Below are 24,687 nucleotides of genomic sequence, written 5' to 3'. Positions count from 1 at the left end.
TGTTGCCATCGTGTTGACTTATGCTTGTTTTTGTTGATCAAATCAGGGTAATAGGCCCACATTGTAGCCAGTAGTGCATGTTTATATTCGAAGATAGCAGCATGCCACGCCAGGTGGAATACTTCTAATTTTAAACTACGCAATTTTCGTTCTAGACCTTTAGCCTTATGTTTGAGGTCACACAAGTAATCAATAAACCAAGGTGACTGTGTTTTGGGGGGGCGTCGTTTTAATATAGAGGGAGCAATTATGTCGAGTGTAGTTTTGAGCGCTGAGTTTAAACTGTCCACAAGACTGTCTACTGATTGGGCATTTTCCAAAAATTAAGCTAAGATATCAGGCAGTCTAGCTTTGAGTTCAGTCATAGTTGAGGAGTTGATGTGTCGCTGCAGTAATAAATAAGGTGGTTGTTCTACTAAACATGACAGGGAAGCTGTAAACCTAATAAGTTTGTGATCAGAAACCACTGATGCAAGAGGCATGATGTCAATATTTGTGACAGCAATACCACGTGCGAGAACCAAATCCAGGATATTTCCACGAATGTGCGTTGAATCCTGAATGTATTGCTGGAAACCTAATACATCCATAATTTCCATAAATGATTTGCAGAGGCAGGGCTCGAAATAGTACGTGCATGTGCTTGTTTGTGCACGTATTATTCGAGGGGCACGCGTAATTTTATACTCCACTAGCACTGGTGCAAGCAACTTTATCCAAGTTTTATCAACTATAAGCACCAGTAGAATGAACCAATAAAGGAATAAATAAGGAAAAAAACAATTTCCAGTGTGATGTATTCGTCTTCCCTGCATTTTATGACTCTCACACATGGAGCGAGTTGCTGTGCTCTATTTCTTGTGGAAAGCTGACAAACGTCGCCAGCAGCGCGCGCACGTGAAAAAAAAAACTTGGCTGCCACTGTGGTTCCTTTACGGAACCCGGGAGAGGTCACTTAAAGTGATATTTGTTTTTTCTGGCCATGATAATTAGTGCACACATTTTCCTTTAATTGAGCCCACAAATTAATAAAACGTGCTCTCAAATTAATAAAACGTGCACACATTTTCCTGGCTGTGATAATTTGTGCGCACGTTTTCCGTTAATTGAATCCACGAATTAAGAAAATGTGCTCACATTTTCCTTTCATTCAAAATGAACTCCATAATATGACCTAAATTGTCATCCTCACGATGGGGAGATGCTTCGCCCTCAGCATCCTTTTTAATGTGCTTAAACTCCAGATGATGTCATGCTGGGCAGCTGGAGTTCTCTGTATGTTCTTGTGCGCCCAAACCATGATGATATACTTTGACCACATCCATTTCTAATGGGGAAATGTATTACACTGTCTCCTGGTTTGTTGACTAATAGTCAACATTTATGTGTCAAGACAATATTGAATAATTGAGTGCACGTTTTACAAATTGTGGCCACGTTTAAGTAGATTGTGCACTTGTTTTACTCAAACGATGCTTAAAACGTGCGTACAATATAATAAAACAAGCACACAATATAATAAAACATGCACACAATATAACAAAATGAGTGCACAAGATAATAAAACGAGCGGACAATATAATAAAACGTGTGCACAATATAACAAAATGAGCGCACAATATAATAAAACGTGCGCACATTCTCTCCTCCATTGTGTTATAAACCAGTCACCATTTGTGTTATTATACATCTGTGTAGTTAATAAATAAAATAATCTTCATGGACGATTCGTTCGCGTGCACACGTGAAAGCTGCTGCTGTTGCTGCTCTCCCCTCAAACTCTCCCCAGAGAGGAAGAGTCTGACACATCAGAGGAGGAGTTTTAAGGTTGATATAAGACCGACTTTTGGTTGTGCAAGTAACTTTTTTTGGTGCAAGTAATTTTTTTGTTACTAGCACTAGTGCAAGTAGGTTAAAAAATGTATTTTGACCCCTGGGAGGGGATCAGAAGGCTTATTTATATGAATGTTGAAGTCAACAATAATCAGAATGTTATGTGCACTAGGTGACAAGTTAGAGATAAACTCACCAAAATCATCTAAGAATTTCAGTGACAAAGTAATATGGCTGATTTTTATTCTTTTGACCTTGGCAATACATAGCATCATGGGCAGAGCGGAGAATCAGATGTTCATATAGACAAACACATTCACACCCGCATGCACACCTACGAGGTCTATTAGAAAAGAAATCGACAGTTTTATTTTTTTAAAAAACTTTATGGATTTGAAGCTGAAAACCTCCAAATTTAAGCCTCTGTTGACCCAGGACGTCGTGAGAGAACAGAGAACTTTCAGAAGAGGTCGGAATCAGCAGTTTATCCGGACATTCCACTGTTAAAGAAGATTGGCGCGTCAGCTCGCAGCCGGCGTAGCGCGCCCACCACAGGAAAAACACCTCCGTGTTGATAACCATTTGTAAAATCCAGGCGGCTTTTGGTGGCTTTCAGTTGAGTGAGTATCTGAGAAATTGTTTAACAGCAGGGCATGTTCCAACTTGTCCTTAAGGCTTCCAACGGAGGTGTTTTTCCTGTGGCGGGCACGCCGCGCCGGCTGCGAGCCAATGCGCCAATGCGTCCGCACGTCTTTCATTAAAAAAATCTCCCTTAACAGTGGAATGTCCGGATAAACTGCTGATTCCGACCTCTTCTGAAAGTTCTCTGTTCTCTCATGACGTCCTGGGTCAACAGAGGCTTAAATTTGGAGGTTTTCAGCTTGAAACAGGATGACGACGTCGCCTTGGAGCGCTGCGCGACGTCCCGCTCTGTGGGAAGTCCTTACAGCGATAGAAACAATCAAAAAACTCTCATCAGCTGTTAAAATTTTCACCGAAAACCAGCTGAATTTCTCGAATGGTGTCCACTCGGATGTGCCTCACAGTTTTTGAAAAACTTTTGATCAAGCGCAGCGCCAGTCTCTCAGCAACTTCTCAGACAAAGGAATTCCGACGAGGGGGCTGGACCACTCCTTCCACAAGGCGTGCTCACAGGTGAATGACGTCACTGACAGGCGTGAAAAAACTCTCGCATGCCCACGAGGGTTCAAGCTTGGCTGATGTAATCACACGTGATTCAAATCCATATGTTTTTTTACAAAAATAATAAGGTCAGATACTTTTCTCACAGACCTCGTATGTACACCACACTTGTATGCACAATGCATGACAGTGATGAAAGTACAACCCCAATTCCAATGAAGTTGGGACGTTGTGCAAAATGTAAATAAAACAGAATACAATGATTTGCAAATACTCTTCAATCTATATTCAACTGAATACACCACAAAGAAAAGATATTTAATGTTCAAACTGATAAATTTTATTGTTTTTGTGCAAATATTTGCTCATTTTGAAATGGATGCCTGCAACACGTCAAAAAAGCTGGGACAGTGGTATGTTTACCACTGTGTTACATCACCTTTCCTTCTAACAACACTCAATAAGTGTTTGGGAACTGAGGACACTCATGACTAGGTATAAAAGGAGCATCTCCAAAAGTCTCAGCTGTTCACAAGCAAAGATGGGGCGAGGATCACCACTTTGTGAACAACTGTGTGAAAAATAGTCCAACAGTTTAAGAATAATGTTTCTCAACGTTCAATTGCAAGGAATTTAGGGATTCCATCATCTACAGTCCATAATACAATCAGAAAATTCAGAGTACTTACATGGAAAACTTTCTACTTGTAAGTGGCAAGGCCAAAAACCATCATTGAATGCCCGTGACCTTTGATCCCTCAGGTGGCACTGCATTAAAAACTGACATCATTGTGTAAAGGATCTTACTGCATGGGCTCTGGAACACTTCAGAACACCATTATCAGTTAACACAGTTCGTCACTACATCTACAAGTGCAAGTTAAAACTCTACCACACAGAGCGAAAGTCATTCCTCAACAACATCCAGAAACGCCGTTGCCTTCTCTGGGCCCGAGCTCATTTGAAATGGACAGACAAAAAGTGGAAATGTGTGCTGTGGTGTGATGAGTCCACATTTCAAATTGTTTTTGGAAATCATGGACGTCATGTCCTCTGGACAAAAGATGAAAAAGACCATCCAGATTGTTACCAGCACTAAGTTCAAAAGCCAGCATCTGTGATGGTATGGTGGTGTGTTAGTGCCTATGACATGGGCAACGTCTGTGATGGCACCATCGATGCTGAAAGGTACATCCAGGTTTTGGAGCAACACATGCTGCCATCCAAGCAACGTCTTTTTCAGGGACGTCCCTGCTTATTTCAGCAAGACAATGCCAAGCCACATTCTGCACATGTTACAACAGCGTGGCTTCATAGTAAAAAACTGCAGGTACTAGACTGGCCTGCCTGCAGTTCAGACCTGTCGCCCATTGAAAATGTGGCGGAGACCCTACACTGTTGAACAACTGAAATCATACATTAAGCAAGAATGGGAAAGAATTCCACCTACAAAGCTTCAACAATTAGTGTCCTCAACCTCTATCACTGTATATGAATTTAAAAAAATGTCAAAAGGAGCCAGCTGAGGTGGCTCGGGCATCTTTTCTGGATGCCCCCGGACGCCTTCCTGGAGAGGTGTTCCGGGCACGTCCCATCGGGAGGAGGCCCCAGGGAAGACCCAGGACACGCTGGAGGGACTACGTCTCTCGGCTGGCTTGGGAACGCCTCAGGGTTCCCCCGGAGGAGCTGGGGGAGGTGTGTGTGGATCAGGAGGTCTGGGCGGCTTTGCTTGAGCTGCTGCCCCTGTGACCTGACTCCGGATAAAGTGGAAGAAAATGGATGGATAGTAGAGAAGCTTGAATCTTCGACTGGACTGGGTTGCTTGATGCGAGGATGTTTTGCTTCAAATTGCAGAAGCTTCCTCAGCTAAAATTCTTGCTCTGGTGGTCTGACTTCTGTCTTGACTCGTAGAGAAGAATAACCAAGAAGTCACAAAAGCTGTAGTTTTAAACCTAACCAGACCCCTCCTACCGAGAGGCAGACTGCTATAGGCTAGTTACTAAACAATAGCTCTAATTAGCACCTATTGTGCTCTAGTTAGCACCCTCCTAATGACAGGGCAGCTGTCCCTCTCCTGATGGCTCCCTTGACGACTCTGCTGATGACGTGAATGACTCATTACCATGAACAAAAGACTGAAACTGCTTTGACCTGAGTACCCCATTGTAAACAGGGGATAAAGCGTGTCTCAGACCCCCTCCCCGGTTAAGGCTAGGTTTCAAACGTTTCACAAAGAATGCCTCCTTGACCCCTCTCTCAAACCATTTCTTCTCTCTGGCCGGAGACCCCATCGCACAACCATGAATCTGCCTGTAGTAATTCCCCCTAAACAGGAAATACGTGGTGTTAAGACAGATCTCTAAGAGTTGGCAGATGTGGTCTGGTGTGAGTTTGGTCCTTTCAAGTAGAGACATATCCTCCAGCAGTCTCTGCCTCACAACTGAGACGGCTTCAGCGGTGGGGATGCAGGTGAACAACGAAGTCACATCAAATGACACGATTGTTTCATCTCCACCTTAAAGACACTAACCACACGTTTGAGGACCAATAAGTTAAAATATTAGCCAGACAGAAGAAATGGTTTGAGAGAGGGGTCAAGGAGGCATTCTTTGTGAAACGTTTGAAACCCAGCCTTAACTGGGGAGGGGGTCTGAGACACGCTTTACCCCCTGTTTACAATGGGGTACTCAGGTCAAAGCAGTCTCAGTCTTTTGTTCATGGTAATGAGTCATTCACGTCATCAGCAGAGTCGTCAAGGGAGCCATCAGGAGAGGAACAGCTGCCCTGTCATTAGGAGGGTGCTAACTAGAGCACAATAGGTGCTAATTAGAGCTACTGTTTAGTCACTAGCCTACAGCAGTCTGCCTCTCGGTAGGAGGGGTCTGGTTAGGTTTAAAACTCCAGCTTTTGTGACTTCTTGGTTATTCTTCTCTCCAAGAGTCAAGACAGAAGTCAGACCACCAGAGCAAGAATTTTAGCTGAGGAAGCTTCTGCGATTTGAAGCGAAACGTCCTCGCGTCAAGCAACCCAGTCCAGTCGAAGATTCAAGCTTCTCTACTATGGAAACCACCTGGACAACTGAGACCCTTCACAGAAAAAATGGATGGATGGATGGATAAAAATATATACTCAGAAAAATGCAAAACTTCACCTTCTGTTAAAGCCATTTTATCATGCACTTACAATAATATTGGTTCATTAAGTCCCTTGAACGTTCTACTAACATTTCTTTCATTCACTGTTTCCAGATTGAAGGGGGATGGAGAGCAGATGGAAAAGGTCTCAGCATTTGGGACAAGTTTGCACATACTCCTCTCCGAGTGTCCAACGATGACAATGGGGACATTGCCTGCGACAGTTACAACAAGATAGAAGAAGATGTCGCTATGTTAAAAAAACTTAAGGTGACCCATTATCGTTTCTCCATATCCTGGTCCAGGGTTCTTCCTGATGGAACTACTGCATATATCAATGAGGTTGGACTCAACTACTACCACAGACTGGTGGATGCACTGCTTGATGCAAACATACAATCTCAGGTACGTGTAGTTCATTGGAAAGATTGTGAGATTGTGTACACACTAATGTAAGGAATTCTATTTGGTGTCAGATTACTCTCTACCACTGGGATCTACCACAAGCTCTACAGGATGTTGGAGGCTGGAAGAATGACACTATTGTTGACAAATTCAGAGATTATGCCGATCTCATCTTTCATAGACTTGGCCACAAAGTTAAACTTTGGATCACCATCAATGAGCCGTACAATATTGCCAATGTTGGTCATGGTTATGGAGCTGCTGCCCCAGGTAAAACCTTAAAATGCTGAATTTTACCCAACAGAAATGTATTGCTACTTTTTGGTTATGCTGGTGTAATAAACGTGTCTTCAACTAATTATCTTATTGAGGAAACTTAACTAGACAACCATTATTAAAGCATACCAACCCTACAGTAGTGTTCAGAATAATAGTAGTGCTATGTGACTAAAAAGATTAATCCAGGTTTTGAGTATATTTCTTATTGTTACATGGGAAACAAGATACCAGTAGATTCAGTAGATTCTCACAAATCCAACAAGACCAAGCATTCATGATATGCACACTCTTAAGGCTATGAAATTGGGCTATTAGTAAAAAAAAAAAAAAAAAGTAGAAAAGGGGGTGTTCACAATAATAGTAGTGTGGCATTCAGTCAGTGAGTTTGTCAATTTTGTGGAACAAACAGGTGTGAATCAGGTGTCCCCTATTTAAGGATGAAGCCAGCACCTGTTGAACATGCTTTTCTCTTTGAAAGCCTGAGGAAAATGGGACGTTCAAGACATTGTTCAGAAGAACAGCATAGTTTGATTAAAAAGTTGATTGGAGAGGGGGAAAACTTATACGCAGGTGCAAAAAATTATAGGCTGTTCATCTACAATGATCTCCAATGCTTTAAAATGGACAAAAAAAAAAAAACAGAGACGTGTGGAAGAAAATGGAAAACAACCATCAAAATGGATAGAAGAATAACCAGAATGGCAAAGGCTCACCCACTGATCAGCTCCAGGATGATCAAAGACAGTCTGGAGTTACCTGTAAGTGCTGTGACAGTTAGAAGACGCCTGTGTGAAGCTAATTTATTTGCAAGAATCCCCCGCAAAGTCCCTCTGTTAAATAAAAGACATGTGCAGAACATGTTACAATTTGCCAAAGAAAACGTCAACTGGCCTAAAGAGAAATGGAGGAATATTGTTGTGGACTGATGAGAGTAAAATTGATCTTTTTGGGTCCAAGGGCCGCAGACAGTTTGTGAGACGACCCCCAAATTCTGAATTCAAGCCACAGTTCACAGTGAAGACAGTGAAGCATGGTGGTGCAAGCATCATGATATGAGCATGTTTCTCCTACTATGGTGTTGGGCCTATATATCGCATACCAGGTATCATGGATCAGTTTGGATATGTCAAAATACTTGAAGAGGTCATGTTGCCTTATGCTGAAGAGGACATGCCCTTGAAATGGGTGTTTCAACAAGACAATGACCCCAAGCACACTAGTAAACGAGCAAAATCTTCATTCCAAACCAACAAAATTAATGCCTCGCAGATGTGAAGAAATCATGAAAAACTGTGGTTATACAACTAAATACTAGTTTACTGATTCACAGGATTGCTAAAAAAGCAGTTTGAACATAATAGTTTTGAGTTTGTAGCGTCAACAGCAGATGCTACTATTATTGTGAACACCCCCTTTTCTACTTTTTTTTACTAATAGCCCAATTTCATAGCCTTAAGAGTGTGCATATCATGAATACTTGGTCTTGTTGGATTTGTGAGAATCTACTGGTACCTTGTTTCCCATGTAACAATAAGAAATATACTCAAAACCTGGATTAATCATTTTAGTCACATAGCACTACTATTTTTCTGAACACTACTGCATATTTACATCAGTTATACGGTATGTCAAACTATAATTTTGTAATTTACATGCCACAGTAAAATAAACAAAGCTCAGAAGTCTAGAAAAAATGTTATGGCGTGTATTTAAAAAACAGTCTGTCAATGATTAATTCTTCTGCTTGTCCAGGCATCAGTTTCCAACCAGGTACTCTGCCCTACATTGTGGGTCATAACCTGATAAAAGCTCATGCTGAGGCTTGGCACCTGTATGATTCCAAATATCGGCCCACACAGAAAGGAATGATCTCTATCACCATTAACTCTGACTGGGCAGATCCCAGAAATCCATACAAGCAGGAGGACATTGATGCCGCAAGACGAGTAGTGCAGGTATTACAAAGTAATGAAATACAGTACTTATGTAACAGTTTTTTTAAAGTCCAATTTTACAATAAATAACTGGAGAAAAATGTTCGAAATTAAGTTGATAAATTTAAAAAAAAATATAAGTGACTGTCCTTTTCATGCAGTTCTACATAGGCTGGTTTGCACATCCTATTTACAATGGAGACTACAGTAGTACAATGAAGACCATTATTCAAGAACGAAGCTTGAGTGCTGGTCTGCCAAAATCTAGGTAAGATGAAAAACGATGAAGAAACACACAAAAGAGAAATTGTGTCTTAAATTCATTTGTTTAAGAAAAAATATAGAAAGGACATAGTTTAAGATCACCATAATAGTGTAATCAATGAAAAGCTATGTTTCATTACATTCATACAGCAGCTATTAATCTCTTCAGGCTCCCTGAGTTCACACCTGAGGAGATCAAAAGGATTAAAGGTACCTATGATTACTTTGGTTTCAACCACTACACCACAGTACTGGCATTCCCTATGAACTATGGAGACCTTCAGCATTATGATGGCGATAGGTAAGCAAGCAATAAAATATTGCATCCAGTTAAAGAATAACTCTTTTATTGGTGAATGTTCTCAATGATCCAGGAAAGAGTTTACTCTACTTGTTGGTCTTCAAGATGTTTCACCACTCATTTGACTCAATTGACTTTTTCAATAACAAAAGTAATATGCCCTTAGTGGAGAGAGTCCCTGTTGTAAAGCAGACAAGGTCAAAGTCTTCAACAAAAGATCATTGCAACACTTTCTCTTGAGAGTTCAAGTTTAACTTGTCTCCAGAAGATCTTTGGGTGCATTCTCTCTGATGATGATGTGAAGCATCCTTAATCTTCTTGAGATACAATGATAGGACTACATTATAAGTTGCAGAAAATGGCGTCACCTGAGTTGAGGGAAAGTTGTTCCATTTTTTTCTGTCTTTTCTGTGCAAAAGTGGTGCCTTGTTGTCTTTGTGTCCCTTAGGTAAACTGCAGAGTCCTGAAGTAAGGCACTGTTTTTTTTTAATACATTTATAAAGCTCTGAGCACTCCTCGCTGCACCGTACAACATAAATATCATTCTTTTTTGTGAGGTTAAATCTGGCCCTGAGGGTGTGTGAGAATGTCTCCATGTGTTAATGGGTTTGAGCTTCTTGAACACTCAAGCTACATATAAGATACGAGGGCTGTCAATAAAGTATAGGTCCTTTTTATTTTTTTCAAAAACTATATGGATTTCATTCATATGTTTTTACGTCAGACATGCTTGAACCCTCGTGCGCATGCGTGGGTTTTTCCACGCCTGTCGGTGACGTCATCCGCCTGTGAGCACTCCTTGTGGGAGGAGTCGTCCAGCCCCTCGTCGGAATTCCTTTGTCTGAGAAGTTGCTGAGAGACTGGCACTTTGTTTGATCAAAATTTTTTCTAAACCTGTGAGGCACATCGAAGTGGACACGGTTCGAAAAATTAAGCTGGTTTTCGGTGAAAATTTTAACGGCTGATGAGAGATTTTGAGGTGATACTGTCGCTTTAAGGACTTCCCACAGAGCGGGACGTCGCGCAGCGCTCTCAGGCGCCGTCGTCAGCCTGTTTCAAGCTGAAAACCTCCACATTTCAGGCTCTATTGATCCAGGACATCGTGAGAGAACAGAGAAGTTTCAGAAGAAGTCGGTTTCAGCATTTTATCCGGATATTCCACTGTTAAAGGAGATTTTTTTAATGAAAGACGTGCGGACGGGTCCGCGCGTCGGGACGCAGCCAGCACGGTGCGGCGGCACAGGAAAAACACCTCCGTGTTGATAACCATTTGTAAAATCCAGGCGGCTTTTGATGGCTTTCCGTGGAGTGAGTATCTGAGAAATTGTTTAACAGTTCGGCATGTTCCAACTTGTCCTTAAGGCTTCCAACAGAGGTGTTTTTCCTGTGGCGGAGCATCGCGGCGGCTGTGAGCCGAGGCTGCAATCCGTCCGCACGTCTTTCATTAAAAAAATCTCCTTTAACAGTGGAACAGTTTTCACCGAAAACCAGCTTAATTTTTCGAACTGTGTCCACTTCGATGTGCCTCACTGGTTTAGAAAAAATTTTGATCAATCAAAGCACCAGTCTCTCAGCAACTTCTCAGACAAAGGAATTCCGACGAGGGGCTGGACAACTCCTCCCACAAGGAGTGCTCACAGGCGAATGACGTCACCGACAGGCGTAGAAAAACTCACGCATGCGCACGAGGGTTCAAGCATGTCTGACGTAAAAACATATGAATGAAATCCATATAGTTTTTGAAAAAAATAAAAAGGACCTATACTTTATTGACAGACCTCGTATATATATATCTATATATCTTCCTCTTGTATTAGCATAATTTGTCTGTTCATGGCTTCTAGATGCTGACTTGGTACAGGTCCAATTTTGACATCCACAAGTCTTCAGTCTTCTTTAGATACTCACCTTAATTAATCTTGGAAAACAGTTGTGGGGAACCTTTTCATCCCTGTGAAATAGCATTCTGATCACTCCAAGTTTATCTTCTAGTGTATAGTAGGACTCCACAACCCACAAGCTCAGCCCCGGGTAGGGTTGTGGAGACCATTTGTGTTGCCTATGTGCCTTAGTTGGTAAAGAAAGGCTTGCGAGCCTTGACTTTGCGGATGAAACTATGATCTTTGCAGAATCAATGGATGCCCTTATTGCAGCCCTTGAGAAGGAGAGTGAGGAGTGCATGGGTTTGCAACTGGTCTAGATCTAGACTAAGATCCAAGGTGTCAATAATTTGCTAGGCTGGGCCATCAGAAGTGTGTCTGTATGCAGAAAAGGGGTTTAACCTGGAGAGACACTCACTAATCACTACAGTGGTATGTCTATGGGTCAACTACCTTTGACCTTAGGACATGTCTAGTAAGTGCTTATGAACCATTAGGGTCCTTATGCTTTCTTCTTCAGTTGTTGCTGGGGTTTTCTTGTGAACTGAACTGTCTGTCAGCTGAAGATAATGATCCCACTTGTGTTCCACTTGACAGCTCTATGATCATTACCACTTGATTACTTACTTGCAGGCTTACTTGTAGTTCCTAGGGTTTGTAAGAGTACAATGGGAGGCAGAGCCTTCAGCTTTCAGGCTCCTCTCCTGTGGAACCAGCTCCCAATTCAGATCAGGGAGACAGACACCCTCTTTACTTTTAAGATTAGGCTTAAAACTTTCCTTTTTGCTAAAGCTTATAGTTAGGGCTGGATCAGGCGACCCTGAACCATCCCTTAGTTATGCTGCTATAGACATAGACTGCTGGGGGGTTCCCATGATGCACTGAGTGTTTCTTTCTCTTTTTGCTCTGTATGCACCACTCTGCATTTAATCATTAGTGATTGATCTCTGCTCCCCTCCACAGCATGTCTTTTTCCTGGTTCTCTCCCTCAGCCCCAACCAGTCCCAGCAGAAGACTGCCCCTCCCTGAGCCTGGTTCTGCTGGAGGTTTCTTCCTGTTAAAAGGGAGTTTTTCCTTCCCACTGTTGCCAAGTGCTTGCTCACAGGGGGTCGTTTTGACCATTGGGGTTTTTCCGTAATTATTGTATGGCTTTTGCCTTACAATATAAAGCGCCTTGGGGCAACTGTTTGTTGTGATTTGGCGCTATATAAATAAAATTGATTTGATTTGATTGTTAGGATTAATGTTCACTATGACCACTGGACTCTTTATCAGCACCTTGATGCTTCGTTCCATCATCTGTGTCTTGCATATTTGTGCTTGTTGTGCTTGCTTCATTGTTTTTTGTTTTTGTTTTGTTTTTTTGGTAGTATGTGAGTTTGATGTGCATGAAGTTTCTTCCTACAATCAAAAAGGCTGAAGAGAGTTTTTCTGTAACACTGTTCCAACTGTGTTTGCTCAGGGGATGGGTAAGGTTGGGGCCCTGTTACACATTGATGATTTAACCAGCGTATGGGTGATTCTTAGACTACGGGCACTTATTGTGTCCTTTGATCATATTGTATGAAAAACAGAAAAAAGGGGAAATTTCACACTTTTATAGTTATCTTTACAATGAAAGTGTGTTAAGAAATTTGTTCTAGTAGGCTATGATGACTTTTTCACCTTTTTTCAGCATCATTATATGCAAATATTGCCATTTTGTGGTTGTCCCACACCCAGACATTTGATCTTCAATTATAAAAATGAATGGTAAAGAAACGTTTTTTCTAATGTTTTAAAATATCTCTGAATAAAATATCAGTAAAATAATCAAAACATAATTGGGGTATTCAATGTCATACAACTGTTGTGATTTTTTTAAACAAAATGTAGTTGTCCCACACTATTGCTGTAATTTCCACCACAACACTGTAACGTCCCTTTAAACAGTCTGTATGAAAGATTGTTTGGGTAGTTTCTATGGAGATAAACAGTGACATCAGAGCACATGTATATAGCGCCAAATCACAACAAACAGTTGCCCCAAGGCGCTTTATATTGTAAGGCAATGGTGTGGTGGAAATTACATTTACAAGGCCAATAGTGCCCATAGTTAAAGAATCACCCATATGCTGGCGTACGAAAAATGTGCCGAATACGCAGGGTACGTTAAATAAGTTATGCAGCTGTCACACCTTGACGATTTAGCTAGGGTATGCTCACAGCCCCATTTCCACCGAGCATTTCAGGTCGGTACTGCACTGTATGGTACAGACTGGAACAGTCTGACTGGTTTGTGTTTCCATTGTTGACAGAACCTTTTGGTCTGGCAGGTGGAACATGTAAATATTGATGAGCACGTGTACACCGTCATGCGGCGCTGACTCCTCCACACAGAGGCCAAACAGAGTAATTTAACTTTTTTTTTTGACTTGGTGGATCATGGGATTTATTTTTATCGTGTGCAGAATGCTGAAGAGTCGACTGATGTCTGTGGTAAACGCTGATGTGAATGAATGAGGCGCTGTGACTCTTTCAACTTTTAAAATAAGTTAATTTTCTTGTTGTGGCACAAAGCATCAGCGTTCTCTGGTTCAGGCTGAGAAACAAAACACTGATTGAACACTATGTGTCTTCAGCCACAACAAGGAACTAAAGTACTTTCAGATGTTGTTTTCTAAAATCAGGGCACTTTATGTGGATAGGTTTTCATCAGGTTTTGATGATGAATCCGACTGAAACAAACCGGTAAGATTAATATTTTATATTTACTCCGTATGTGAATGGTTTAATATTTGTAACAGTCTGAACTGTTCGCATAACTGTAGGTTTCAGTTGTCCAGCCTATCAATGGCCGTATTTCGACTCATGAGTAACTTGCAAGAAATGTGTGTCAACAATCACATAACTTACCTACAACTTATGGCTCACGTATGCGGGATATACTATCTATGTACCATACGCTGGCATACGTTGAAAATATTGTGCATGCCGGATTCTGCGCCATGAGGGGGCGTTTGGGGGCAACGCCCCCTTAAGTCATCAATCCCGCCCCCTTGGATGTGAGAGTTATCAAAAAAATAAAAATAAAAAAGAAAGAAAAAGAAATACTGGAAAATATAGCAAAATATTAGTTATTCAATATTATTATCACTTTACCGGGGCGTTGCTGGGCCGGTATCATAGATTTACGTCGACGGTACCTGGCTATACTCGCCCGCTATATGTAAACAAATGACGTCATAGCGCGTAGCCCAAGAACTGTCCGCAGGGAGCAGGGGGGGACTGTCCGCAGAAGAAAAGATGAAAATGCGAGAAGTGTGTTTTGGTCCCAATATGGATATTCCAGATGATTTTCTCATGGATAGTATGACAATGAACAGCAGCTCAAGCAGCCAGCTTGATGAGGACGCACTGCTGAATTTGAACAGCAGCGCGCGCACCAGGCTAAAAGGCAGACGTTAAGTGAGCCAATTTTTTATGTACGCATTACGTGTTGTGTATCTCAGTAAAAAGTGATAATAATGCAAATAACATGTTGTTGTTGTGCGGTATGCATTTTCTTAGTCACTCCGTTTACGGCCAGTCGCCCTCAATGACAGATATTAAAGTTATGTATTGTTGTAAATATATGTACATGAAAGGTTTATCTTTGACTCGTTGTGTGACTGTCATGCCCAATTGCGCTGTGTTTGTGCTTGTGATGGAGGGCTGTATGTGGGGTTAATCTAGTGTCTCGTGTCATTTCTCAGATCAGTTGTTGGTTTGGTTTTGTGGTATGCAGGAAATCACTTGACCGAGGGTCTATATGTTCAAATAATAATTAAAAAAAATACTGTCATCACTCTTTACTCTTACTCATCAGTCTCTTACAACGGTGTAGCCTAAATACACAAGCTTTCCAGGAGCGCACCCAATTCATTACGCACGCTCAGAGGCACGTCCCCTCCGGTGCGCACTTTTTTTGGGGGGGGGCGCGACCCCACCCCCTGTGATAAACTCATCGCTCCCTTAATATTTTTTTCTGGTGCCGGGCCTGGTGCATGCCCAAAATATTTCGACGTACTCGCCGTACTACTGCGTATATCGGTGTGCTTCAACGTGCTCTTAACATACAAAACTTAACCCATAACTTATTAGACGTGCACCAGTGTATGCCAGCAACCGCTGGTGCCTGTAGAAGTTACCACTGCATGTGAAGTGTGTCGTGTTTAGGCACAGAACTAAGAATATTCCAACCTGGCATAGATCAAACCTGGTTCTGGTATCTGAGATGAATGAATGAATTAATTTATTCAGCACACACACAAAACAACAACAACAAAACTTACAATGAAAAGAAAATGGATTGACAATGAAAAAGAAAATGGATTGACAATGCATCCGTGTGCCTGAAAGGGTGTAGGCCGAAGCAAAGCTTTGTAACGCCTACCCCTTTAACCAAAAGTAACATCACCTAGTCATCAGGAGTGCAAAGAAAGAAATAAAAACAACAACTATTCCCACTCATTTTCAACCACTTCAATATCTTCAACTTAAAGGACACAATCTGAGTGTTACCGAACAAATTTACAATTACAATTGGCTACACACAAAACTCATCCTTCTTCAGCAGATACATATAATGAAAACATCATTTCTTTATGTGATTTTTAAACTGATTGATATTTGGACATCGTTTGAGTTCATCCGTCAGGTTATTCCATAGTCTAGGGCCACACATGGAGACACAGAAACCTTTCCTGGTCATCCGAGCGCCAGCAATTTTAAAATGATACAAGCCCCGTAAATTATATTTTCACTTTCTCTCAGTAAAATATTCTTGAATTCTAAATGGCACTTGTTTATTTTTGTTCAAGAACAGTCTTGAACAAAATCATATTGTGAAGTTTTAATATTTGAGATTTAATGAACAATGGGTTGGTGTGGTCTCGATAATCTGCATTATGAATTGTCCTTAATGCTCTTTTTTGAAGAATGAATAATGGTTGCACTGTAGTTTTATAATTGTTGCCCCAAACTTCAGCACAGTAAGTCAGGTAGGGTGCAACCAATGAACAATACAAAGTATGTAGTGCTCTGCAATCAAGAACATGCTTTTCTTTATTTAATACTGCACTACTCTTTGATACCTTAATTTGAATATGTTAAATATGAGCTTTCCAATTCATTTTTTCAAAAATAATGACACCTAAAAACTTATTCTCTTTGACACGTTCTATGTTTACCCCATGTACAGTATATTTAACTGAATTTGTATGTCTTTTTTAGAATTTCCAAATAACACTAACTTAGTTTCAGACAAATTTAATGATAATTTGTTAATATCAAACCATCTCTTTAACTTTCTCATTTCAGTTCCTAATCAGATAATAATTGTTGCAGATTTTCCACTGAGCAAAACAGGTTTGTGTCATCTGCAAAGAGAACAGCTTTAACTAGATCTGAAACTTTACATAAATCATTAATGTATAAAATAATTTTGGGCCCAACACAGAACCCTGTGGTAGCCCACAAATGGGCTTCCACAGGGTTCATTTATATCATTTCATCAATTCATTTTGATCATTTTCTAACCCTCCTCCTGACTGCGGTTATATCGTATCTGTGGTATGTATGATGGTAAGACGTAATGTGACGTGAAAGGAAATGGTTTGAGGGGGGTATAAAAGAGCCACCTATGTGAAAATGAAAAATTAATTGGTGTAAAGGGGTATCAAAAATTAACCAATGAAAGAAGTGACTTGGTTGAGTGGTGAAACATCTACGTATAAGACCAACAAAAAGTCCAGTTGTTGCAGAGTAAACTTCTAGAAAATTGATTTTAAGTCCCATAAAAGATCTGAGAATAATCTCCCTGGATTTTGGGTTTAAAATCTTTTGCTCATTATCTAGCATATAAACAACGACAGTGAACATATGTTTATTTCTTTGTTTTATGGTGTCCTTTAACTTATGTGAAATACAATCATTAAACTGACACAGGGGTGCAGGAACAATCGCAGATCGCACCTGGCTGGATTCAGGTTCGGGTTGGCTAAAGGTGACACCGTTCGGATTCCGGAAAATATTAAACTTCATCAAGACGGAGTATGGAAACCCACCAATTATTATCACAGAAAATGGCATCTCAGAACGGGGACCTGTTGACCTCAATGATGTACAGAGGAGCTACTACTATGAAAAATACATCAATCAGCTGCTCAAAGGTATCAAACAGATCAATTCATGGTATTTTTTTTTTTTTTTAACCAAGTCAAGGACATGTTGAACTGGAATTGTAGTCAAGGAGGGCCAGGTGCCTTTGCAGGCGTAATCATGGTTTTAAGCTATCAACTGACAGAACAGGGGCTTTAAACCTTTCTGGAATATTATAAAGAGTGGTGAGTGCTCGGGTGTCAGTTTTTTTAAAACAATGTATTTATCAATCAGTTTTGGAGATAATGTTGTGTTCACAGGTCTTTGTGACATCATAAAATAAGATAATATTCCAGTCTAGCTGCTCAAAATCCTTATAAAAGCTTTTATTTTCATGTGTGAATTGGTGAAATAGAAACAGTGGTTATACAACTAAATGTTACTTCAGTGATTCACAGGAAAGCTAAATCTTCAAGCATTTTTCAGTTTATACAATTAATGTTTGAGCTTGTAAAGAAAAATGCAGACACTGCTGTTTTGTTTTTTTTGACTTTTTCTTCACTTTCTCACTCACTCACTCATCTTCAACCGCTTACGCCAACCAAGGGTAGCGGGGGTTGGAACCTATCCCAGCATAGGGCGTGCTATGAGGCGGGGTACACCCTGGACAGGACACCAGTCTGTCTCTTCAATTTCTGTGAAGTAATAGCAAATTTGATACATTTTGCTTCTTTTTTTTTTTGTTCCCATTTACATATATGGACACAAAAGCTATTATAAGGATTTTTATAAGGCTATTATAAAGCTATTATTTTGAACACAACTGTATATCTTCAGATGTTTTACACAAAATCTATTGACTTTTCTTTTAAGAGTGTATAGATACAAGCGTGGGTCACATGACTTCAGTTAGAACATTGGTGGAGGCAGTGTATTCCTCCACTCAGGAAAGATATTACTCATAATTTTATCTTATTCTGGATGCAAAATGCCGATTTGGCCAGCATACGTATGCAGGCTTATGAAAACTTTGGCGACTATGCTGGCTATGTCGAATAAGTTATGCAGCTGTCACACCATGAAGATTTTGCTAGCATATGCTGACATATCAAAAAAAAAAAAGCTGCCAATGCACCATTATACGGTACCTGACACGTTCAATAAATTCTGTGGTCTACATATGTCTCCATACATCAGTATGTGTTAGAGATATGTTTGATATAAGTTACATAGGGTGACCAAACGTCCTGTTTACCCAGGACGTTTTTGTTTTCATTGGGCCATTAAATTGAATAAACTTCAAGTATCATTTGAGTATCTCATGGCCGGGCCGAGTGTCCTGGTTTTCGGTAATCAAAATGTAGTCACCTTAAAGTTACACACAGCTTCAAAGCAAGTTACTCATGGGTTAAAAATAAATTTTTGGTTCGCGAGATATTATCTTGACTAGATATTATCTTTGGTACACTAGATATTATCTTGACTTTAGCTTATGTTCCCTTTGTTACTGTAGTAGCTTAGGTTTATTTTTATTTACTAAAATCCATACACGTGAGTACTTTACCTTAGCCAATATAATCCATGCACCTAAATCAAGCTCTCATATTAAGATACTGATTAAACAAATATCAAATTGCAAAGTTCGCCCTGTGGGACTAATAAAAGTATATAGTATATGATCTCAAACAGTTGCCCGCTCCATCCAAATATGTGACATCTGTGGTGTTTTGCTGTGTTTTTAAAACTGCACATTTTAAAGTGGTCTCTTATTGTGAACAGCCCACCTGTGCAATTATCATGCTGTTTATTCAGCTACTTGATATGCCACATCTGCCAGGTGGACGATGCTGGCAAAGATAATGGCTGGATTTTAATAAATTTGTCAAGAAAATTCAAGACAAATAAGCCTTTTGTGTGCATAGAATAAATACTAGATTTTTTTTTTTACTTCAATATGAATGAAATCAAAAGTGCCATATTATTAAAACCAACATTCCCCCTGACAAAACAATAAATACATAGTGACAGTGAGGGCAAGGACAAACTCCCTTTAAATAGGAAGAAACATCAAGCAGAACCAGACTCTATGGAGGGACCCTTTGCTGTGGGCAGTGAGCTGGGGAGGGGGAAGGTAGAGATAGACTACTACTATGATGGTCATTCTGTATTCTGATTTAAGATGAATGATTTTTGGACTGATGTCAAATGTTCTATTTGTTTAAAAAAAAACTGTCATGTCAAAAAACATGATTTTTAAAAATCCTGATCATGCAATCTTTTTAAAAAAAGAGAGAGAAATTTGAGCCACAGCCACAAGGCACCTACAATATAATCACATCATTCTTGTCTTTTAGTTCACAGAATTGTATCAATATTTATTAATAACTTTGAGATGTCCAGCCAACTTGAAAAAAAAAAAAACAGACATCAGCGATCATATGGTCTTGACGATGTACCAAGATATGTTATCATCCTTTTTATTTCTAATCTCTCTCAAAATCAAATTTCCGGTATTTTGATTTTTAAAACATGACACCAAGCCAGACTGTAGTAGGCATTTGCTTTATTGTTTGCTGGTTGTGGTAAAGGTGCTGATTTTCTTCTTGCAGCTTACTTACTCGACAATGTGGATATCTATGGTTATACCGCCTGGACGCTTATGGACAACCTTGAATGGGCCACTGGATTTTCAGAAAGATTTGGTCTTTTCTATGTCAATCGTTCAGACCCGAACCTTCCTCGTGTGGCTAAAAAGTCTACTGCATTCTATACCACCATCATCAACTGCAACGGATTCCCTGACCCCGCCTCAGGGCCCCACAAGTGTCAGCGCCTCGAGCCTGAAGGTAAACCGAGGCCGAAGACTCCAGGGCTCCAGTGCTGATTGGTAGCGCATTTCTTTGAACACACGACTCACTTTTGTGCGTTATTTGCAGGAACTAGCATACCGCCAATACCGATTCCCTTGAACGACAGCAGCGTGAGCTTCCTGGGTATAAAACTCTCCCCTGATGATGCAGAGAGGGGACTGTACACCATCTTTGCTCTCCTCATTGTTTCAACGCTTGGGGCTGCTTGTTTGGCCTTTTGTTTTTTTAAGAGCAAAAAACAAAACAAGAAAAAAAGGTATGTGGAAATGTTTAGCATGTCAGGAACATGAAAAAATGGAATTATGAATGTGGAGTTGCACCTTTTGCATCAACATCTAGTCAAACTCTGTGTAAGAGTCTGACTGTAAAACTATGTGTAATCTTTCAGAAATTAAATAGAGATTCAAGGTTTGTGTAATGACATTTAAAATCACTGTTCAAAGATGAAAATTCTATCAACTCCACATTTGTTTTCTGGATTAAATTAAGTAATGTTCACATTTAAAACTAGAACAGTGCATTTTTGCCAACAGTCGCTGATGATGGAAAACTTTAAATAAATTCTGATTGCAGCTTCTTAAATTTGACTTTTTTTTGGTTGCTTTTCCTCTTGCCTTTTTCTTAAGTATTTGAGATCCAAAACAATCTAAATAAAGGTTGTAAAATCTTGTGTTTCTGGATTTTGAAGCAATTAAAAATGTCCCCTAAAATTGTGCCTGAACATCCAGTCAGGTGGAGAAACATCTGCTGAAGTTGTTAACCCTGTGGTTTTGAGTTTGGTGTTTTTATAAATGTACTTACCGTCTGTTAGTGTACATACTTGCTCCTTACCCACAAAGAATTTAACCAATGTATGGGTGATGAAAAGAAATGACAATAGCCACTGTGTTCATGAACACGGTGGTGTCGTCTAAGTGTACCTATTGTCATGTTTCTATTAATAGATCAGAGATGGACTACGGGTTAAACTGATTCATTCTTAGACATTCTTATCTGTAAGGGCCCCTTCACACATAGCACGAATGTGATCAAAGTGCACGTGAAGCAGGAATCATATGCAATACATGTAAATCCGTAGCTGTCTCCAGTGCCTCATACACCTGTTGCTACAACTATTTGTGCACACCAGTGGCTGAAAGAGAGCATGTGCTGTGAGAGTCCATCAAACCCTCTCGTGGCAGGTGTCGGCCAAATTCCAGCTGACACTCACTTGGCACTTAGAAAATGTGTGGCCATTTGCGCTGTTAGCACAAACACAGTCAGCAGATGATCACTTTTGGGCCGCCGCCGAAATTTGTCTAAGTGCCCCCACGAGTGGCACTTAGACAAAGTTTGCAAAACAGCAACACACGTGAGGTGCCAGACTGTCAGCTCCCCCCCACACACATGTGCCTTGCGTGTGAATCGCACGTGTGTTGCATCCCCCCATCTGTAAACATGTGGTGTTGTGGTGTGCCAGAGGGGAGGGGGTTGAAGCGCACTTGCATAGGCTACTGATATGGATGTACAGATGCTGTGTTGATGTGTGTCCGCTAACAGCTGCAGGTGTTGAGATCTCTGGTCCTGGACATCACAGCTGCAGAACACATACCATGTTTTGACGCACGTGTGTCACGCCTACCTGACAAGACACGTGTCAGGCCCGACACACGTGCCCTGTGACCGGCGCAGGACTACAGGTACTGGTCATATAATTAGAATATCATGAAAAAGTTGATTTCAGTAATTCCATTTAAAAAGTGAAACTTGTATATTATATTCATTCATTACACACAGACTGATATATTTCAAATGTTTATTTCTTTTAATTTTGATGATTATAACTGACAACTAATGAAAACCCCAAATTCAGTATCTCAGAAAATTAGAATATTACTTAAGACAAATACAAAAAAAGGATTTTTAGAAATGTTGTCCAACTGAAACATATGAACATGAAAATTATGAGCATGTACAGCACTCGGTACGTAGTCTGTACGTCAGTCTGTGGCATTGCTCAAGTGGTATGAGAGCCCAGGTTGATCTGATAGTGGCCTTCAGCTCTCATGCATTGTTGGGTCTGGTGTGTTGCATCTTCCTCTTCACAATACCCCATAAATCTTCTATCCCTGATATGTACTTATTCGTATGTGGGAAGGGGCCCTGAAATGTGTACCTCCTCAAGATGATCTTTGACTCTCAGCCAGTCCTGGAGAGCAGTGTCACATGAGCAGTTCAATGCACTTTCTCCTTTACACAGACTGACGACACTCAGTGGGTTGTGTGCGGAATGTTCCTGACAGAACACAGGAAGAAATGCTTATAACCTCAAAAAAAAAAAAAAAAAAAAAAAAAAGCCTTTTCAACTGCTGGAAATCACTGTTTATTCAGTATTGCAAATAAGGAATTCTACATGGAAAAACCCAGAGGAATTATTTTATATTTCCAATTGGACGTGTTGGTGCTGCTGAGGACTGACCCTGAAATGTGAAGGTTTCACTCATATCCATGAATTTAGAAGAAAGATGGCATCCAGCTGAGATGAAAAGTGCTTTGACGGGGGGGGGCTGGAGCCTATCGCAGCAGTCGTAGAATGGGGTCCATCCTGGACAGGACGCCAGTGTATCACAGGCCCACATATCAATGGGCACATTCACACCTACATCCAATTTAGAGGCACCAGTTCACCCAACACCTGGTTCACACGGCAGGATTTTAAAAGTATCTGTAGGTTTCCAAAACCTGAGAGACCACACGTGAAGATAAAAAAAAATCATGGATCCAACAGGTTTGGTCGTACAGTGTGTGGTGTACAGCCACACGGTAAAACCAACACACCACACACAAACAGATTTCACACACAAACATTCCCGGTCAGACAGAGGGGAACCTATGGGGTGAACATGGCCACTCCACACAAAGGACCAGGTGGAAAGTGATCCCATGACCTTGTTGCTGTGAGACAGCAGTGCTGACCACTAAAGGTCCTGTCACACCTTGACAGTTTCGCCAGCGTATGCAGACATGAAAAATGTGCCAAATATGCTACATTGAATAAGTTATGTAGCTGTCACACGAGGATTTAGCAGCGTATACTGACAGCCCCATTTCCACTGAGCGGTCCAGGTCGGAACAGTTAAGTCTGGTTTGCATCTCCACCGCCAGCAGAACCCTTTTGTTTGGCAAGCGGAGCACGCAGATGTTGACAAGCACATCATAGAGCATGCGTACATTATTAAGCTGTCAAAATAAATAAAAAATAGGGTCTGCATCTTTCTTTGTGAAAAAACAGGTGTCAAACAGGGCGAAGGCAACAAATGTTGTACATGCTGGTTTTGCAATTCACTGAAAATCTGAGTAAAATGGGTCATTCCAGACATTGTTCAGTGTACTTGATTAAAAAGTTGACTAGCGTGTTTAAAAAAAAAAACAAACGTATAAAGAAGTGCAGAAAATGATAGACTGCTCAGCTAAAATGATCTCAAACGCTTTAAAATGGCACCCAAAACCAGAACGATATGGAAGGAAACAGAAAACCGGTATTCAAATGGTCGAAGAATAGCGAGAATGGCAAAGACTCAACTAATGATTAGCTCCAGGGTGATCAAAGGTGTAAACAATTAGAAGACGTTCATGTGAAGCCAAGCTAAGAAGTTACAATTTGACAAAGAAGACACTGAATGACCAAAAGAAAATGCCTCATTTTGTGGACTGATGAAAGCAAGATTGTAGTTTTCGGGTCTCGAGGCCGCCGACAGTTTGTCAGAGGACCCCCAAAAACTGAATTCGAGCCACAATCCACTGAAGACAGTGAAGCATGGTGGAACAAGCATCATGATAGGTGGGTGATCCATCAAATATCCTGTGCCGAAGAGGAAATGTCCTTGAAATTGGTGTTTCAACAATGACCCCAAAGACATCAGCAAGCAAGCAGTATCTTGGTTCCAATATTAACGTTGTGGAGTGGCCAGCCCAATCCCTGGATGTTAATCCAATAGAAAAATTATGAGGTGACATCAAAAATACCGTTTCTGAGGCAAAACCAAGAAATGCTGAGGAATTGTAGGTTGGAGTCCAATGGTCCTGTGTTGGAATACCTGTTCACAGGTGCCAGAATTCGGTGGACATGAAGCAACGGGACTTTGTGGGGGTTTCTTGCCCTTCAGTTGGCTTCACATAGGCATCTTCTAATTGTTACAGTAGACACCTGTTTATTTCACAGAAAGGTTAGATCTTACTCACGTGAAGCACCTTGAAGCATTGTCGTGATTTGGCACTATATAAATAAAATAAATTCAACTGAGTTATAATGAATGACTTTTGAGTAGTAAGTCCATTCGGCTGCTCCCTTGTTTTGCACTCAGGTGGACACAACAAATCCGAGCTGGAGCTGCATGATTTGGCACAGGTTTTACGCCAGCGATGCCACTCGACGCAACTCTACCTTGCATGAAGAAATGTGGCAGGGGTGGGATTTGAACCGGGAACCTTCTGCACCAAAACCAAGCGCACTAACTTGGCCACCACCCCTGCTAAATTGAATGA

The 24,687-nt window shown here is 40.7% G+C and overlaps 1 protein-coding gene across 1 annotated transcript in view; it reads left to right on the top strand.

Annotated features, from left to right (window-relative positions):
• Positions 1–20,561, top strand: part of LOC117524267 (lactase-phlorizin hydrolase) — a 41,214-nt gene extending 20,653 nt beyond the window's left edge. The window contains exons 10-17 of the mRNA XM_034186038.1: positions 6,225–6,515; positions 6,587–6,785; positions 8,547–8,749; positions 8,890–8,996; positions 9,162–9,293; positions 17,141–17,364; positions 19,903–20,139; positions 20,230–20,561. Coding sequence (XP_034041929.1) covers positions 6,225–6,515; positions 6,587–6,785; positions 8,547–8,749; positions 8,890–8,996; positions 9,162–9,293; positions 17,141–17,364; positions 19,903–20,139; positions 20,230–20,453 — 1,617 coding nt within the window. The 3' untranslated portion in view covers positions 20,454–20,561. The remainder of the gene's footprint in view (positions 1–6,224; positions 6,516–6,586; positions 6,786–8,546; positions 8,750–8,889; positions 8,997–9,161; positions 9,294–17,140; positions 17,365–19,902; positions 20,140–20,229) is intronic.
• Positions 20,562–24,687: the final 4,126 nt, after the last annotated feature.

The sequence above is a fragment of the Thalassophryne amazonica genome, chromosome 14, assembly GCF_902500255.1.
Source record: "Thalassophryne amazonica chromosome 14, fThaAma1.1, whole genome shotgun sequence".
In the NCBI taxonomy this organism is placed as follows: Eukaryota; Metazoa; Chordata; class Actinopteri; order Batrachoidiformes; family Batrachoididae; genus Thalassophryne; species Thalassophryne amazonica.
This window is presented reverse-complemented; position numbering and strand designations above follow the sequence as displayed.